Source organism: Gymnogyps californianus, chromosome 1 (assembly GCF_018139145.2).
Source record: "Gymnogyps californianus isolate 813 chromosome 1, ASM1813914v2, whole genome shotgun sequence".
Lineage (NCBI taxonomy): Eukaryota > Metazoa > Chordata > Aves > Accipitriformes > Cathartidae > Gymnogyps > Gymnogyps californianus.
In genome coordinates, this window is record NC_059471.1 from 158383241 (window position 1) to 158402717 (window position 19477).

Below are 19477 nucleotides of genomic sequence, written 5' to 3' on the forward strand. Positions count from 1 at the left end.
CATAATTTATATTTATATAGAAAGAATCTCATCAATTTCGTTACATGGCTGCCATCCTTCGACACTGCTTATTAACCACGGGCCCTACTGAAGACAAAACTGAAGAGTTGCACAGGTTGGTAGAATTGCAGAACCAATCTATTTTAAAAGGTTATTTATTTTTCAAAAAATAGAAGAAAAATTACTTTGCCTAAAATCTAAAGTGGAAATGTGAGAAACAATGGAAACTATTAATTTTGAGTAAAATATTATTAATCTTTTTGATGAAAGCTGTTTGCCTGAAATATTGTTTAAGCATGTCCACTATTCCAGAGAGAAAGTGGCTGGCAGGATTGTTATTTTTGATCAATAATAATGAAGCTGACCTTTTTGAAATCTTTTTTTTGTGTGTGTGTAACTGAGGATGAAAATACATATGGAAGTTCTAAGGGTAGTGCAAATTGAAGTGGAATGCAACTTCTGTTGTTTTGCACAGAAGCTGATAGAAAAACTGCATTTTGAGATTTTTGTATGTAACTTTTGCAATTCTGATAGACTGGGATGGAAGTAGCAAGTTGGTGTTTTATCTCCACTAGTTCTAGGCTGCTTTATTAAAAGTACAAATATCAGTTCCCTGGTAATAATCTTTATTTTTTTTCAAAGATGAATGAATCATCTTGCAGTTTTAGGTGCATTGGTTTTTTTTCAGTTCAGTCCTGCACCGAACTGTTTGTTATGTATTTGCAGCCAGTAATTCAATCAAAATTCGGAGTATTTTTAGTAAGGTGGTGGTTGTCTGTTCAGTACTACTGTTTCTTTTCCGTGACGCCCTTATTTTTATCCAAGTAGGTCAGCTGTTCACAGGGCCTGACAGTACCCTAGCTTCAAATACTATCCCATGTTATCTCTCGGCAAGGAAAGTTAGCATTGCCATTTTCTTCTTGAGAGATGTCCGTATATCTAAGTGTAGGATCTTTTGAAGATCTTCTTCTGAACCAGCAGTGTCCAGGAAGAAGGATATAGCTTTTCACACCCAGCAGTCTTGAAAGTGTTAAATGAACTTGATTAAAATCTTGGAAAGCTTTTAGAGATCGACAGTCTTAGTAGGTGAACACTAAAATCCTACATCAGAGCCCTTCTCAGTTGGTGCAGACTAGTTTGGAATAATTTAGGATACCACTGCAGTAGTTGCCATGACTAAAGTTAGTGCTGAGTGTGTCCTAAAAGGCAGTCAGTGTTTTCTCTTTGCTGCTGCTTATGGTGGGTGTTTTGCGCTCTCATCCTCCTTTAAGGGAGGGACTGGTGGGACTAAGTTCCTCACTGCTGGGAAAATTGAACAGATTTGGATAAATTCAACAACTACAAGACGACAGAGATCAGCCTTTAGGATTTAAGCTTGTACATAGTCAGCAAGACTGCCTGATATTCAGGTGAATTATTATACAGCTGATGCTCTTCCCATGAAAACATGTTCTGTTTCCTTGTCCAGGAATCTGACTAGTCTGATAGCCCTGTGAATTATATCACCCTGTAAAATTTAATTATCTTGTGCTATTGCAAAAGGCTGCATGTTACGCAGGTCCTTTTGGTTTTAACTTTTGCAAACACTTGCAGACGAGATCCAAAAGGGCTTTACATATAGAAGTAGGCAGCTGTGGAGAATACGTAGTATTCGTATGATTTCTGTCCTTGCTTTTTTCAGTCAGGAGGGATATTTTGTGTAGAGGTGCTGCCCACATGGACCTTATGGAGACACCAAGTCAAGGCAAGGATACTCCATAATTCTGAGAGGAGGAAGCAGAAAAGAAATGAGGATGGTTATCATTGTGTCACCTCAGTTGTTTCCCCTTCCCCATCAGACTCAGTAGAGCACTGCATCGGTCTTTCTGTTATGCTGGGAAAACAACTTTCTCCCTGTGTTAGCTAACTGTAGCTAGTTTGTTTAGCTCAAGTTGATAGAAGAAAGAATGCAAGTATAGTATTGCTGCATGTAGTATTCGATCTTGATTTATGTCATACTCAGGGGGTTTTTTAACATGCTAGAAGAGCACTGCACAGGTTTTGACTTTTGTGATTCAAGTATTTCAGCCCATTTGCAGAACCTGAGTTTTATCTTTGAATGCTGCAGGATGCAATAAAAGCTGAATAATTTAATATGCTTTTCCACCAAGACTATTCATCACAAGGCAGCTCTGGAATAGAAAAGGTATAGTCAGAAGTAATGCCCCTGCAAATCCTCAGAGGGATCAGGGGCCTGGATCAGAGGGCCCCAATTCAGTGCCCTGATGTATTTGGTCAAGCAAAACTTTCATTCCTAGTAGGAGCTTCAATAATGAATGAGTAAACTTGTGTTAGCAGTCTATAGCTAACGTAGCATAGCTAAAAAAATGAGGCTGTGTCATCGTTTGGGCTGTTCGGTATGCTGGACTCTGTGCAATCTTTATTGCTTGAGATGAGGTGTGAGTCGGAGAGCAGAGTGCAACTTCTCGCTCTGCTTTCCACCTGGAGCCTATCAGTAAGGCAGTTACGAAAATAATGTTAAAAATGGAATAAAATATAAGCAGTGCTGAATGCAGAATAAACTTTATGAAGCATCAGGGAGGCATAAGTATATTTCTTAGAGTTGCTGATCACTTGCACTTCTCTAAGTTTGTAAATCTGCAGAATGTAAGATGCTTAAATGAAGGGTTCGGGCAGCCTGTTAAAGCACGCTGTATGAATGCTTGTGCTCTGAATGTGTAAGCTGAGGATTTATTTTATACGAGCATCAGGTGTTGGTTACGTGCCCTGAGCTGTGATGTACTGATTGTCAGTGTGACTCTATTTCTAATAAATAAGCAGAAGTTACCTATAAAAATATCTTAACTAATTTAGTACCTGGTATTGTTGTCATTATTGTGGTTCTGTCATGTCATTACTTAACGTTTGAATATGAACAGCTTAAAGCACCACATATTAGAGTGAGTGCCATTTTTGCCCACTAACAAGGTTTTAATCAAGCCATTCAGCAGCTCTAAATAGGCCTTTGCTTCTGAATTTGCATATCAGGAGGGGGCTGGGAGCATGAGTGGGTGGATGTCATGTCCCAGTGATTAATGATCTCTAGGAAGCCGAAAAGGGGAGAGTAATATACGCAGTATTTCTACCCCCTGGAGTAGGAATGCAAACACTATTGTGTGGATCTGTGCATAGTCACTGACTTCCTGGTAGCTGGAGAATTTCATACACTCCTCTACCACAAATAAAACTGTCAGTGGAGTGACAAAGATCAGAAAGCTGGGCTTCATTTATTGAAAAGAATAGCTCAGACACAGTGATCCAGAAAATTAATTTTGTAGGTGTTTGGGAACTTGGTTGTTTAATAAGAAACTGGTAAAAAGAAAACTTTTGATGAAAGGCCTGAAGCCACCAAATATTTGTTGAATTTCAGTCTGTTTTGTTCCTGACTGTTCCTGAATTATTGGAGAGGAATAACTTCCATGATATAAAAGGCATATCTTAAACAGGAATTAGAAACAAAACAAAGAGAACAAGCTTTCCAAAAAGTAGAAGTTGTCTGAATTTCAATTGCTAAAAGAGCAAAAGGGAGATGGCACAATGTGGAACAGCCACCCAGTCTGATCAGACCAAATCCAGCACATTTGTTAGAAATCCTGTTATGTTTGATTGCCATTATTTGCTTTCTCTTTTACTAATTCTTTGTCAGAATTGTATTAATATAAAAACTGAGGGCAGCTTCTAAGTAGATATTATTAAAAGTGTTAAATGAAGTTGTTTGAAAAGTTTTCTCTATTCTTGGAACACTTTGCCAATCCTTGAAACATTGGTGCTCATAGTTTCGTTGATAGCTTTGACATCTGCATATGTAAGCCTAAATAGCTCTGTAGTATTTCTAAATATATCCATTTATAAGTTTAGTTGGGCATCAGCAAGTAAATAATGACAGAATTCTAATTTTTGCAGCATCTGTGTAATTTAGCCCCATATTCAGGAAGAGTACAAACGCAAGTCTATATAATGAGAACAGGATAGATAGCAAACTCAAGGGATGTGTACCATACAGGAGACCCTTGCAAAGTAAGTTCCATCTTACTCCATTAAAGAGGAGGGAGGGACCCTGCGGTCTAATTTAAATCACTTAATGGATATTTGAGAAGTGCTCCTCTTTGTGCTTTGTAGAATGCAAAGACTGCCAGTTACTAAAAGGTAGTGCTTGGTAAATAAACCGGAATCTTTTTTTAATGTGTTAAAAGCCTTCTGTAGTTCCTATACGCTACAAGCTAAGTAAAAGTGAAAATATTTCAGGGGACCCAAGAAATTGCTACTATGCCCCACTGTTATAGGAGGAGGAAATGTTTTCTGTGGTGTACTTTGTCACATTAATGATGGTAATATGGATCTGTTGTAAAATGTTTTAAGTTTCAAGGAGGAAAAAACTCTGACTGCTGCAAATCAATGTGAGAGTTCCCCCTGCTGTCCTGCAAGATCAGCTGCTGTAACACACTGCTGGAAGCTGTGCCCTATCTATGGGATAGGATACTGTGGGGCTGGAAGTAATAATGCATTGCTGCAGTATAGCTTTTGGAGCTTTTGTCTTTCTTTTTCCTTGTTTGTTCCAAGAGGCAGCACTCAGGCGATAATGCATGCCACCTTCTTTAAAACCCAGAGAGCAGAAAATAAAGCATTGTTTGAGTTGCAGGGCCTCTTTTTGGTTGCAGTTGTACAAAGTTTATGGTGAGTTGTACTCTGTTTTTAATTCTTTCTTCCAAATGAATAATGAATTTTTAAAATCTGTTTCAGCAACGCAGTCAACCTCTTAAGCAATGTTCCTGTTTCTTGCTTGGATGTTCTTATTAGTCCATCATCCCAAGAGGAAACAGATATAAAATACAATGGTATGAATATGGGAGCAATTCAAATTTTACTGGATTTCATGGAGAAGAGAATAGACAAGGTATGGGCTGCAAAGATTCTTCACAAAAGGGGCCTCTCTCATTAAAGCAAAATTGTACATATGTAAAGCTTCTTACAAACCTTTCAGACAGTATTTAGCACAAATATGGATGTCCTTGCTTCTAGATTGTGAAACACCTCAAAGTTGAGAACAAATTCCTGTGAATATCTGAAGCGGACTTGCTTGTGTGTGTGTGAGGATGAACATTTGGCTCTTTGTTTATATCTATGTAAAGTTCATGTTTCGGCTGTCATATAGGACTTCATTGAAGGGTTCATAGGATTTGAAAAGGAAAATTTGCTGTTAAAAATGTTTTGTTTGTATTTGATTTTATTTTAGGGAAGCAGCTATAGAGAAGGTCTGACTCCAGTTCTCAGTTTATTAACTGAATGCTGCCGAACTCATAGGAATATCAGGAAGTTTATCAAAGCTCAGGTAAGTAAAATATCCATCAAAATTTGAATATGAAGCTAATGATAAACTTTTTGAGGTTTGTACATCAGTGCAAGACACTGATACTTTAAAAGTATGAATGGTTTCATATTAAATTACCCACAAAATTCTCTGCAGTGTTTTTTTCTGTTAGGTCTCTGACAACTGTCAGCTATAGAAATAATTTTTCAGTCATGTAAATCAATAGATATTATGGCCGAAGTTCCATGATACATTTTGTAGAGCTGTTAAATAATAACATCAGGGGTATTATTAATGCTGTGTTAATGTGGGTCACCATGGATCATGTGACATAGGGGCAAAGAACTCAGTGAGATCTGTCCCCTTACATCCAGCATATCAAAAAAATTTTCAGTGCGGTTAATAAAACTTTGCAAAGCTGTGTGGTAGCCAGTGAGGCTACAGGTGTTTTGATGGGTTCTGCTTGAGCTTTAGTTTGACCTCGGCAGGCCGGAGTCATTGGAATTGAAACTTGTGTACCAATATGGATCAGCTGTTCTCTCAGAGTAAAACTCTGTCCCTGAACAGAGGCACACTTCATCACTTGATCTCTTAAAAGAGCTGTTTAATACAGTACAGACTGTGGGTAGGCTTTTTACAGGAAAAAAGATTTCCATGCCGTGGTTAAAGATCTAAAGGATCTCTGTAGCTTGGTGGTTGGGTGCGGTGTTTTCTGTTTGTTTTGCGCTTTTCCTGAAGTCAAGTGGAGAGAAGTTAGATGATGAGCAAAGGAGAGACAGCTGAAACCAGCTGAGAGAGGTTCTTTTTCCTAAGCTACAGTGATTTTCAGGTTGCATCATAGATGCTGCTCCCAGATCGAAGATGCGCCTGAATTAATAAATGGAGTTTATAATTGAAAAGAGCATATATTTTCTGCCTCTTTCATCTATACCAGAAAAGTGGTTTTGAGGAATTTAAGAAACTCGTTCTTGCTGTTTATTGTTTTTGTTCGCAGTTCTTTCCTAGGATACTCTCCTGATCTGTTAAGTAAAAAAAAAAAAAAAAAAGAAGTTGCAGAGCCAAATGTTCAGAAGTTAGAAAATGAAGTTGTCTGCATGTTTTTATGACATCTCAGTGTCTAGATGTCAGGATGTAATTGCATGCTGTCTCTTACCACAGGACCACTGCCTCATATAGTGCACAGAATGGATGGATGCTGCTAACTGCATGACCGGATGTTTGATATTTTGAATTACCCTCATTGTTAAGTGTTGGCCTTAGGCTTTATTTATTGTGCACTATTCAAATTCTGATCTGAAGACAGAATGATTGATTTCCTCATGGACTGTCCTATGGCACTCATCACTGTATTAGTATTAGAGTATTCTAAAAACATTAATTCATTCTTACAAGACTCTGTGAAATGGCAGTCATGGTACTATCCCCATTGGGGAAAGTAAGCTGGGACAAAGTAAAATGTTCTTGCTAATTGTTTGAATACTTAGTTTGAAAAAGACGGGGTCTGTTTTTTTCGAAGTAGTCAATACTGTAGCATTCATTTGTTTAAGTATCGGTTCCCAGTGAGTCTGATTTCAGTAGTAATTGTGCAGTAATTTTGCACAGAACATGACGTTTTTACATTAGACACCTAGCAGACAAAGGACCTGCAATTTCTTATGACAATTAGTGACATCTTTGGTTTCATTCCCTAGTAAAACATTGAAGATCCAGAATTCTTACAGGAGTCTTCAGACCATTAAATATTTCATATTACGGCCCAGATTTGTTTGCAGATCATATCATATCCTGTGAATGAGAAAAAATTAATGTAGTTTTTGAGTCTGAAGGCATATGCACAAGGAGGCGGAAGTTAGGTTGCAAAACCAGCCGTATTTCAGGCACCTCTTACCTTTCTTGAGGGTTGAAGTTAGCAATATTAATGACATTTAATGAGAAAATGTTTGAGGAAACATTAAATAGTTTTTTCTCCAAAATCTTTTTGAAGCTTAGCTTCAGCTTTTAAAAGAGTATTTTCTGAAAGAAGTATGCGTTTCCTCTATACATGTAGAGCCAATTTTTAAAATTCATGGTAGTAGAACTTGCGATGTGACTTATTTTCCTGCTTTTTCACTATAAGTATATTCATTTTTCTGTATAAATTACACATCATGTTAATACTGTAAGTTTCCTTAAGCTGGTATATTTAGTGCTTTTGCCAGATATTTAAGCAAAACAGAAGAAACAAAGAACACGAGGTTACTGCTGCCTGTTGGCCAACTATTTTGGGACACTCATTTGAGCTCTTAAACACCTAATAGTTGTCTTTTTGTTTAAAGCCTATGTTTGGGACTGAGTGCTCTTCTGCCAAGGATGGCAGACCAGAAGGCCTGAATATGTTAAGAAGCAGGAGTCATTACTAGTGCATTTAAGCATAGTTGGGTTGATTTTATTCCTTTTTTTGAAGGAGCAGAGCTTACAGTATTCTCAGGTTCTGTTGATTGTGTTTGTTTCTGCAAGGATTGGATAGGTATTGCCATGCATTCTATGCTGTTTTTCCTTTTTTTTGTGCTGCTAGGTACTGCCTCCATTAAGAGATGTATCAAATCGTCCAGAAGTCGGCACAACAGTGAGAAACAAGCTTGTGCGCCTTATGACGCACGTTGACCTTGGAGTAAAGCAAATTGCAGCAGAATTTCTTTTTGTTCTTTGTAAAGAGAGAGGTAAAAATTACTTTTTCTTCTCCCTTTTATGTAAGGTTTTGCTGTAATTAGTATATTTGCCTCTTGCTGTAACTCTCGATTCTTTTAACGCTATGCTGTTTTTTGTTTTGTCGCTGAATGTAGCTGAATAATTTTCCTGTATCACTCTTTGCAGTTGACAGCTTGTTAAAATATACAGGCTATGGTAACGCAGCAGGATTGCTGGCAGCAAGGGGCCTGTTAGCAGGAGGAAGAGGAGATCATTGGTACTCAGATGATGAAGATACGGATACAGAAGAATACAAATCTGCAAAGCCAAAGTATAGTATTGTTTTCATTTCTGCATATCCTGTTGCAATTTAGATGTTTTGACATAATTTTTTTGTTTCACCTTCTCCAGAGAGGCCAGTTTTGGAATTACATGTGCTTATATTAACTAGTGTCTCCTGTTGACTTCATGGTCTAATTATTGAGAAACCAGCCTCTAATAGTGACCATCATATAGTCAGATGGCTCCAGGGGGGGAAAAAAAATCACTATGAGAATGATTTAACTTCAGTCTGAATAACTATTTAAAATTCAAGTGTGAAAAGATATTTTTGAGCAAATTTTAGAAAAAAATTATAGTAACAAACTTAGCAAGGATGGCTTTTGCCCCAGATTTTTCAGGAACTCACATGAAGTTGCCAAACTACTAACTATCATTTGTGGGGTATATCTCTGTAACAGAGAAGATAAAGGTGTCAAATGTGGCTTAAGGTTTTAAGCGGGACTTTGTAAAAAAGGAACAAACCAGTAGGTCTAGTTTCAGTCAGTCAGATGGCCTGGTACTAAAATTTTCCTAAAGAATCAAGTAGGTCACATAAGTAAATATGGAAGGAGCAAAATAACTTCTGTAGAAGTCATGCATCAGGAATCCAATATATTTGTTTGAAGGATTCAATGGTCATATAGAAGCTCTGTCTGTTGATCTTTATTAATTGTAGTTGATTTGGTGTTAGAGGTTTCAGTTTGTCATGTTACATCTATGATTTGATGCCATTTTAAGTAGGTTCTGAAATTGTTGATAGTGGGCATCTGAAGCATGTTATTTTTCCGCTTTACTCAGTTTTCTTTGAGTTACACAGACATGATTAGGTATATGACGAGGGGTTGTGGCTTATTGAAAGATTCTTATTAAGGAACACGAATGAAAGACAGGATTAAATGTATGAGAAGTTACCGGAATTATATTGCTCTATGCTAAGAAACGAACTCTAAAACGGGAGGTTTCTTTTTATTTCTGTACTTCAGGCTTTTTTTTTCCCTTGCTCTTTTGTCTCTGCTGTTCTTTTAAAAGCCTAACATCCAGTTATATGCATATAAGTAAAACTGTAACATCTGTTTAGTTAAAAGCTGACACTTAAATGAAACATTCAAGACAACTGTCAGTTGATTTATGCATCTGATTTTCTGTATTGCTGTTAAATGTTTGTGATTAAACTGCTTGAAAAGATAATTTGCCCTGAAAGTGTTCTTGAAAACTACTTCTCTGCTTTTGTTACCATTTCTGTATCTCCGTTCACTTGTTTTAACAGTGAAAATAAAACCGCCATTGTAAATTCTCAAGCTAAAGTAACCTTAATTTGGTTTGAGCAAAAATCATCATGGGAGGGGTTTAGTAAACTAATTCAACGGTTCTTCATGAATAAGAAAATGTAACTGGAACCTGTCTATATTTTTAAAATTAAGCCTGTACAGAATTAGTTTCAAACATGTATCTGTCATTCTGTTCCCCATCTATGTCATTATTACTGATGACATTGTCATTATTACCATCATTATTCCCCTGCTTTCAAACTGCTTGTGTATGGGTTATAACACAAGTACTAGTGGACTGTGTATTTGAGTAGCTAACAAGAAATTAATACAGTGAATCAACAAGAAGATACTATCACGATTCACGAGAAAAGGCTACAAAAAAAGTATAAATGTGAAGGTTGGCTATTTATAGTAAAAACTTCCATGTGCAGTTCAGACAGTTTTAGTCTTGGTGGTTTCTGTTAGTGTGTTCCTCTTTCCTCCTATCAAGAAGATAGAAAATTTACATATTTCTATAGAAATGTGAACTGTATTGTTTTTCCACCTCCAGCATTAACCTTATCACTGGTCACTTAGAAGAACCAATGCCCAATCCGATGGATGAAATGACAGAAGAACAAAAAGAGTATGAAGCTATGAAGCTTGTCAACATGTTTGATAAACTTTCCAGGTATTGTATTATAGCTGCTTTTGAGGGAGGCAGCTCATATCCTGGCTCTTTACTAAGGTCTAGTGCTTCAAAATAGTGCTATAATCAACGTTCTTTGCAGGATTAGGACCACTTTAACTGCAGAGAAAAATGTTTAGCACTTCAAAGAAAAGACTGATATCTAACAGGGCTTCAGAGGAAACCTCTTTTGGAGAGGATTGGACAGAATCAGGAAGATCTGGTGGTGAGGCAGCTTGCCTCCTAAATGGATAGGCTGATAATAATGAAAAGAATTTCTCCTTTTAAAATATGGGACACAATCCAAGCCCAAGGCAAGTGTACTCAATTTTCCCCAACTCAGTGAGCAGCATCTCATGGTAGCATGGTAATGTCTGCTGCTTATATGAAGAACAAATACAGTGTGAAAATAGTTGTCACCAGAAGCAATAAATTATATAATGGAGCAATTAAAAGGGAATTTACAATTAAGAATTATTATGGATTTATTAGAATAAGTGTGGACTGGATTACAAATGAGCCTTTATAATTTGTTTTAAATGACTGAGGTAATGCCATAAAAGAAAATGGTACTTAATGTGACATAAAGGTGTACGTTATTGATACAGAAAGTTGATTTTTATTTTATAACTTTCTACATACAAAAAGGGAGCAGACCTGTGCTGTTAGCTATAGCTTTTTTTCTGTTTGACTCAATATGCCTAGAATTTGCTGTTTTTTCTTCCCCCATACTTGTAGCCATATTGGAGTGATTGCTTGTAGTTTGTTTTCTGCATAAGCAAAGTTTTAAATTATTGAGGAACACTTAATGTAATACTAATTTACCATTGAACTGAGCTGTAGGAATTTAGGTAAATATGTAAGTGGATCATTCTTCAAACATGGGAAAACTCAGCAGCTAGAAATGTGTTTGTGTTTTGTGAGAATCTGTAGATATTCAAATAACAAGAACTATTGAGAGAAATTCAGCAAACCAAGTATTTTTACGTCTCTATTAAAGATTAGGAATACAGCAAAAGATATGGGAGAATCTGGATTTTATATTAGCTGACAAAGACTGAATTATAAGCAGGAGTGAAAGCAGGGAAGGCTATCAGAACAACTGATCTGAGACGGTCAGTGAAGTAATTGGATACTTTTTCACGTTATTTGCATGGAAAGCAAGTGTAGTATGTTACAGTCTTTTTAATAAAGAGAAGAAAATGCAATGCACATGTAGTCTTAATTGAACTACTATGTAAAATGGAATGATTGCTATGTAAGCTAGAGAATTAAGATGCTGAGCGTTAGCAGTACCACAATAAAATGACTAAATGGTCTAAAGCATTTTTAAAAGGAAGATTGAGACCGGAGATAAACTAAGACTGAAGGCAAGTCAGTTGCTATCACTATAGCAGTTACACAAAAAGTCCAAATGGCGTTACTGTAGCATAAGAGCCTTTTCAGTTTGGAGGCTTGGAGACACCTGCTGTGTTGCCTGCTACAGACTGACAATAACTAAGCAGCTGGTGCCCTGTGTCCCTACTTATCCTCTTGGCCGGTAGCGTTACTTTCACCTTGGGCTTTCTGTGTCAGTTACATCCACCTGCAGTTTCTTCTATAGTACTTAGACTGCAAACTCTTCAGGGCTGGGACTCTTTTTGTTGTAAGGGGGTTTTTTTTGTTTGTTTTTTAGTATAGTGATTACTGTGGGACAGTGTTGCTGATGTGACCCCTTTAGGTGCTGTGATAACATGAATAAAATCACTTGACTGTTCTTCCCCTCCTTTTTGTTTTACTGAAAATTGGGGGGGAAATGCTGGCAGGAAGGAAAAACAAAGTAAGACTTGGTTTTGGGAGGCTGTGGGATGTTTTTAATGAATGTAATTGAGTGCAATTGTGGGTTTTGCAGAAGTTAAATAAAATGGGAAGCTGTCAGTCTTGTATACAAGAAGAAAGAGTTAGTAACATGCTGATAGTAGTGGGAGTCTCTCCATGTTTTTGGAACTGAACACTTCTGCCTCCAGCTTGACCCCTTCAGTGCTGGGAGTTTTCAGAGACTTAAATCTACCAGTGGAATGCACTTTTTTCCCTTGGTTTGCAACCTGTGTATTTAAACTGGAGGTTGCTTTGGTGGGAGTCTTCAGTTGATTCTAGGTTTTGAATCTTGCTTTGAGGCAGACTGCTGGTGGCGGGTTTCCTACTGCTGGTCTTTGTTGTTGTCACCGTAGGAGGGGACATATACCATGAACTGAGCAGTTTCAGTTTGGTGCAGTGCTTTGCTTATAAGAGGGGAGGAAGTTGGACAGGGAACAAACAGCTCAGCAACTTCTAATCTTGAACGAGTTTATGTAATTTTATCTGTGTAACTTGGACAAGAGCTTAGAGTGAACTTGCGTGATGTACAGCAAAACTGGTTTGCTTAGTACACTTGTATTGTCCCAGTAATGGAAGCTAAGCTTTAAAGAGCTAGCATGCTTTTACTGGAGAAAGGTATGGGAAAAAAAAAAGTTGAAGGACTGACAAACTTGCTTCCCTTCCTGACTGATGAGGACAATCAGGCCAGTCTGTCACTGGGGTGTTCTAGGTTTGGCTTTGACTGGCTCTGTATCGTTTTTGAAAAGTTACCTGATGATGGATTGGACTCAGAAGACAAATATGCAAAACAGTACTACTTCACTGAAAAGTTATAGCCTTCATTAATGGCTGCTAACTGTTTACACTGTACCCTTTGTACAGGTTTATTGAAACTATAAGTAATAAAGTGGCATTTTCTCCCTTGTTCCATAAGATGCCAGTGGATTTTTGCTCTCCAGGTTTCTCTTTGTTTTCAGCATTGGCACTGAAGAATTGAAACTGCTTTGAGGTGATGTAAAACTGATCCATGCTTTTGGTCATTTCAGGTCTTACTTCCAAAGTTTTTCTATTCTGTTAGGTTGTTGGTGTTTAGGCCTGCTCATGGGGTAATTGACCATCAACAAGGCTAAATTAAAATTAATCACCCAGTTTTGTTTTATCAAAATGTATGGAGGAAAGCTGAATATTGTTTTTGAACCCATTTCCCCTACCCCAATATTTTAACATAGACTTGGGTTCTACAAAAGCTTTTATAGAAATTAATATTTTGCTCAAATTTGGCTGGATGAGATTACTTTTTAATATCATTAAATATATATAAATTGTAAGTGTAAATGAAGATGAAAAATCTTGATTACTGCAGCTTTTGGGAGATGTAGATGTTACTTAGGTGGTTTGCTGGATGCGTGAACTTGGCCTTGATGTAACTCTGTGGGCTCTGTCTGCAGTAAGGGTCGATACTATCTTGTTGATTCATTGGGAATTGTTTGGTGACTGTAAATCAGTGTCCTCTGTATGTGATGCACATCTTTGAGCTTTGAAAACTCCCCAGATCTGCAAAAAGATTTAACTCAACCTTTCATTTTAGCAAAATACCAAGTTAGCCACGTTAAATCAGTGTTGTATGATATTCTGTCTGTTTATGTCATAGATTATTGGAAATACTCCGTGTTAATTAAAATGTCTGGAAAAAATGCTAACATTTTTTCTATTACAAATGGTAGGTAGAATTGTATATTAATTGACTAATTTAAAATGTCAGGATGCTTTTTCCAAGCCAACCTTGTATTAATAGCAAGAATCCTTTTGCTGATGAAATGGTCTCCAATTATCACAGCTTGGGTTTTGTTGTACATTGAACAGAAGTCAACAAAACGAGTATGTAAGAGAACCTGTCTAAATAAGCAACCATACTCATTAAAAACACAAAATTAATTATAGGATGAATGAAGAAGGCAAAGTTACATAGATTTTTTTTTTCCCCTCCCCTTTCTAATCATAGAACAAAATAATGTTACATGAAAGGATCGGAACTATTATGTAGTACTCAATTATAAGGAGGTGAATAGGTCCCTAACATGCCATTTTATCAAAGGAGCAGACTGGTGTTTACATGATGGCTGTTTCATTACAGACACCGTCATTAATTCCATGTGTCAATACTGCCCTATAGCACATAGAGCAGACAAGAAAGAGTTACCCTTCAAAACAAGGGAATGATTTTTAAGTCGTTATCAAGCTAAATGGCAAGCAGGAAGCTAGAACTTGTATAGATGTATTTGAAGGGACTCTTGGGAGATCTGGAAGTGGAAGAAGAGAATGCATTTTACCAACTGTTTAATTATGGTGTGTTTCTAAGTACACTTGAATAGAATGCTTTGTTTGCATTAGAAAAATGAATGTTGCAAGAAGGTGTATTTGAGTATATGGGAGGTCACATAAGGGTGTTCAAATATGTATAAATACACACATTGTGTACTTGTATATATCTTCGTGGATACAGAAGTATTCCCGCTGCCACCTACTGGGCTGAAGCGATCTCTCTTCTGCCCTATAGATGTACCATAAACATCCATTTTCTGGATAGTGAACTGTCTTCTGAGCCTATACGTGCCAGTTTCTGGTGCTTCCCTTGCCACCTTGTATCTCACCTTAAACAGTAAGCACATCCTCAGCTAGCTGAAGTTGTGAAAGCTCAGTTGAGGTCTCTAAGCAGCCAGTGCTAAATGGGCAGATTGCTGAGGCTGGCAGAACTGAGACCGTTCATACCAGATAAGGATCAGCTCTGTGGGCTCTTGTGTGGTACTGAAGTTAGCTGAGTGATGCCTCTTGCAATCCTACCCAAAATTCTGTTATTTAGCAGATAGTTGTTCCAAACTTCTGAAGCTAGCTTTGTAGGCAGCCCAGATCTTTTAATCTGTTTGTCTCCCTCTGTATTTTTCCTCTTTGAAAAGCAGGAGTAAGCTTGTGTGGTGTTCATAGCTTGCAGTCAAGTCTTCACTGGTGAAAGGATGAAAGGTTTTACACCATTTTAGGACTAGATTATGGTTAGAAAAAAGATAGGCTGATCCCTGCTTCTCCTCCTACTTCTTTTGGCGGCCTAGAATATTTCTGTCTCATACGGTTCAGTTTTACTGGGTAGCATTTGTCTGAGGAAGGATGTATGGAGTTGAGCCTCCTAATACAGAGAGAACAGCAAACTTGTAACAACTGCCTTTCATTCTGCTCAAGGACTTGCAAAGCCGGAAGCTCATGCAGGAACAGAAAGGTAATTGATAAACATCCTTGTTATTCTATGAAATGTGAGCTCAGCCTAGCTCATAGTTAAAGCCTAGAGAGGAGGAAATGCATTGGGAATGAACCTCAAATGCAATACAGCACAGTTTATAATGGTGCGCTTTGAAATGAGTACAGCGAGCTGAGAAACAGGCCTTTGAGCATCACGAAAGAAGATACAAATGCACGTCAGTGACTTAGACTTCTGTATTACATTGTCATGCAAAACTTGGTGCATTTGTCCCCAAAAGACCCCCACAAAAACCACAGACCAAGAGTTGTGCATATGGATGTGTCTTGTCTATCACATTTGGTGTTCACTGTCTCTGCAGATGACACATGGGGAGAGAAAAAGTTTGTGTCAGGTTCTGGAGTGTGTGTAGCAGGATGTAAAAGTGAAGCACGAAAGGGAAGTTGCAGACAAAGAGCTATGTCTTTATCATTGACAAATGATGAGATAGGACTTCTTGACAATATTTACAGATATCTTATAAGCATCCTTATGTGAGGAGAGGGAGGTCCCCACATAAGGGGACCTTGGGACCTTGTTTTCCCATGTTTCTCTTTCCTTTTTCTTGAACTGTTTCTTTATGCTTTAGTAGCCATTATAATTTATTTTTTACCAATAATAAATTGTAAATTACTAGTAAATGATGTGGTTCTATGACTTCTGGCTGCAGTGTTAAATGTTGCAACCTAAGAGTATGCGTTGTGGTTTTTAAAACAAAAATCTAGGATCCTCTCAGCTTAGAGGGTAAGCAAAGATGATTTTGTTCTTTGTGGCTGTGTTTTTACTTTTAGGACTTAAAAACTATGAGCAAGGACTTACTCTTTGGGTTATTCTTCTCCAAAAATAAGTGTAATAGATCACTACTGAGGCTTGAACTTGAGTAAGTGGCGCTGAAGAATTGTTGCAAGAGTGATTACAGATTTCAAAGGACGCTTGTTTTGTATTATGGTGGTTAAAGTTTAAAAGCCAAAAAGGCCTTAGACGTATAGGGTTTTTTCGTGTGAAAAAAGTCTTTGCTATTAGACGCAACTCCAAAGCACTGTGCCTTTGCCTTTGGGGGACCCCTGCAGCAGGCAGGCAGGGTTCTGGTGCTGTTTGGACACTACATCTGCAGTCTTCATTTTTTGAGCCCTTTCAAATCTGATTTCAAGTATTCTTTTGATCTCTTCTCGCACACATCTCCAGCAGATACTTGAAAACTTAAGAGTGCTCTCATTTGGGCAGAATCTGCATATTATAGATGGCATTGCCTGAAGGAAGAGGACTCGCTGTCAGTCCTCAAGTATGGCAAGCTATCTCCAGTCTATTTAAAGATAGATCCTACTCTGCCACACACACACAGGCAGAGTCCGGCCTGTGCTCTTCGAGTATGGTCATTACAGACCTCCTTCCCTGGCCCCCAGCTTCTCACCCAGGCCTGGTTAGCCAAACCACAGCAGTTTCTCCAGGTCCAGTTTCTCATGTTTTGGAATGCTGCAGGCAGTGGAATTTGTGAGCTTGCCACTGTAGTATCTGATTGCCACATCTGCGCAAATAGCTGCATTTCTCTTGCTGGTCTCTGCTCTCCCTGAGCAAAAAAGACTCTTGGAGACTTAATTTAACTGCTGCTTGACTGTACAATATCTAGCGTACGCATGCCATGTAATTTAGATGTTGCCTTTCGTGCTGTTCCTATGGTTGTGTTAAGGTTAGATCGCCAGCTGTGTACAAGTGATTTTTGTCCCTTTTTTCAGCCAAGGTAGTAGTGCAGACCAGGCGGAGAGCTGGTGAAATGCCTTTGCTTCCCCATTGAGTGATGGAGTTTTATTGTCTGTGGCTCGGGAGGGTGGCATATGTATGTTAAATTGGCAGTTTTACTGGGCTGCCTTTCAAGCAAGGGGTAAATTGACGTCAAGCTTCCACTCCTTTATTTAAGATGACTCCTGAATATTTACAGGTATTCTCCATTATTTTTTTTTCAGCAGAAAATCAAAATGTTATCTTTGCCCTTACAGCTTTTGCCATAATCCACATATAAATGAGGTGATAAAAAGTAAGGATTAAATAAATCTTTGCTAATGCTTTTTGATTGGCTTAATCAATAATTAATCATCTCTTAGATGAGGCTGTAGCTTGTGGAGTAGATATAATTGGATTAGCTGCTGAGAGGCCTTTGGAGCTTTGAAGAGATTAAAATGGCTGTCAATCCTGTAATTAAACTGCCACAAACAAAACCAATAGTATTAGAATCAGTCAGCTTTTTTTAAATGAATCAACAAGTACTTACACACCCCTAGTAGTGGTGTAGGCAGAGTCTGTTCTCATAACTGATTTATTTCCTTCAACAAGATGAATATGTATCAACTCATTGTTTTAATTGCCTGGGCCTATATTGGCCAGAATGGCAGGTGAAATTTTAGGAAGAAATGGCTGTCAGAGAACTCTTCGAAGAAAAGCTAGTTTGTGTAGCTAAAACAGTGAACCTGCTCCTTGTCTTGAGCCTATTAGGCACTGACTTTTCATGGTGTCTTTAATTGGCTGAGTAGGTTTGGCCTACATGAATGAAGTCTTTATCTGTCCTGCTCTTCCCCTCCCACCTATTTTGGAAGGTTTTTTGTTCCTTTCTTCAAAACAGAGGGCTTTAGCAGAAATAACTTCCTTTTAAAGGCTCATTATGTACTAAGGCATATACTGTATGTGACTGTATTATACACATGTGAATTGATATGTGTGCATATGCTAATATATATTCTTTTTTTAAATCTCTTACAGAGATGAGCTTATAAAACCAATGGGAGTGCGGCCGGATGGTACAATGGCTCCTTTGGAAGAAGCAGTCAGCCAGTACCATACCAACAAGCAAGACAGTTCAGATTCAGACTAAAGCATCACCTGCTTCACTCTCAATTCTCCTCTAATCCACACTTTTCCTTAGAGCCACGACATCTTTTATCTAGGCATTTTATCCTCACATTAGCCAGCATCACTTTAACTGTTCTATTATTGGGATATTTAAATGATGGATCCTGTGGTGTAATGTCTGAATTTTTATTATGTCTGTTTAAAGAATATATCAATTTATTAGTTTATGATCTTTATTAATTTAAAACTAAATGTATTTCAAAGGGATAAAAAGTGAAAGCCTACAATGTAAAATAAAATACAAACACTTCAATTTTCCAGAATCCTGTTTTCTGAACTCTGTAGGTTTTCCCATTCTTGATATTTTATTTTTTTGTATTGTCTTGCCAGTCTCTCCCTTTATATAATTGTAATTAAAGAAGCGTGTTTGCTTAATGGCATTAGGAGCAGAGGGTGTTTAAACTTAGAAGTCTGACTGACCTTGTGAAGCTGCTTTAACTGGCATTCAGCAGTGATTTCAGAGCTACCCTTTTTAAAATGTCATTGGATTTCTTACTGCTACACACTTCTGTGCTTAAGCTGCTGCTTAAGATTTTACCAATGTGTCAGTCACTGACTGCTGCTAAAATTACCTTTAAATTGGGAACAAGATGATGTATGTTGTATGTCCTCCTTCCCTCCCCTTCCCTCCCCCATTAAGACCACACAAATATACCCCCCTCCCATCTTTGGTTAAGTAAGAACATCCCTATTCAAAACAGCATTCAAGTATGTACACTTAAATGTTGCCATGAATGGGAGTGGACTAAAGTGAAGTGCATGTGCAAGTGTTTTACTGAATTGGGGCCTACTTTTGGAGATTAACGGGTGTGCCTCACTTGAAGGGAAGTCAAACTAATCAACAAAGAAGTATTTCCTTTTAGGGAGAACTTAGGAAGTGATGGGATAGAGAACGGGAAGGTGGGAAGGAGAAGAAAGTGTTACTTTCAACTCTGTACTCTTTAAAAACAAAGATTAAAGTTTTAGGCGTGCTGCACTGCTGTTGTTGCCTCTTTGCCTGCTTGGTTTCTTTCTCTGTGTGTTTCTCCCAGCATGAATTACATGAAGAATGATCCATGTCCTAGTTTGTAATTCCTTTTTTTTGCTCAGAAGCATACACATGCCATTCTTGTGAAACTTTCAGAGGTTGGTGAAGGTTCTCCAGTTTGTCTTTGTTTGCTACAACTTGACACTTGTTCCCT

At 37.8% G+C, this 19477-nt stretch overlaps 1 protein-coding gene across 1 annotated transcript in view; it reads left to right on the top strand.

Moving 5' to 3' along the window:
• RIC8B (RIC8 guanine nucleotide exchange factor B) overlaps nucleotides 1–19272 on the top strand; it is a 37655-nt gene extending 18383 nt beyond the window's left edge. Inside the window, exons 4-10 of the mRNA XM_050914477.1 lie at nucleotides 21–115; nucleotides 4780–4933; nucleotides 5273–5368; nucleotides 7902–8046; nucleotides 8201–8345; nucleotides 10157–10276; nucleotides 18147–19272. Coding sequence (XP_050770434.1) covers nucleotides 21–115; nucleotides 4780–4933; nucleotides 5273–5368; nucleotides 7902–8046; nucleotides 8201–8345; nucleotides 10157–10276; nucleotides 18147–18258 — 867 coding nt within the window. The 3' untranslated portion in view covers nucleotides 18259–19272. The remainder of the gene's footprint in view (nucleotides 1–20; nucleotides 116–4779; nucleotides 4934–5272; nucleotides 5369–7901; nucleotides 8047–8200; nucleotides 8346–10156; nucleotides 10277–18146) is intronic.
• Nucleotides 19273–19477: the final 205 nt, after the last annotated feature.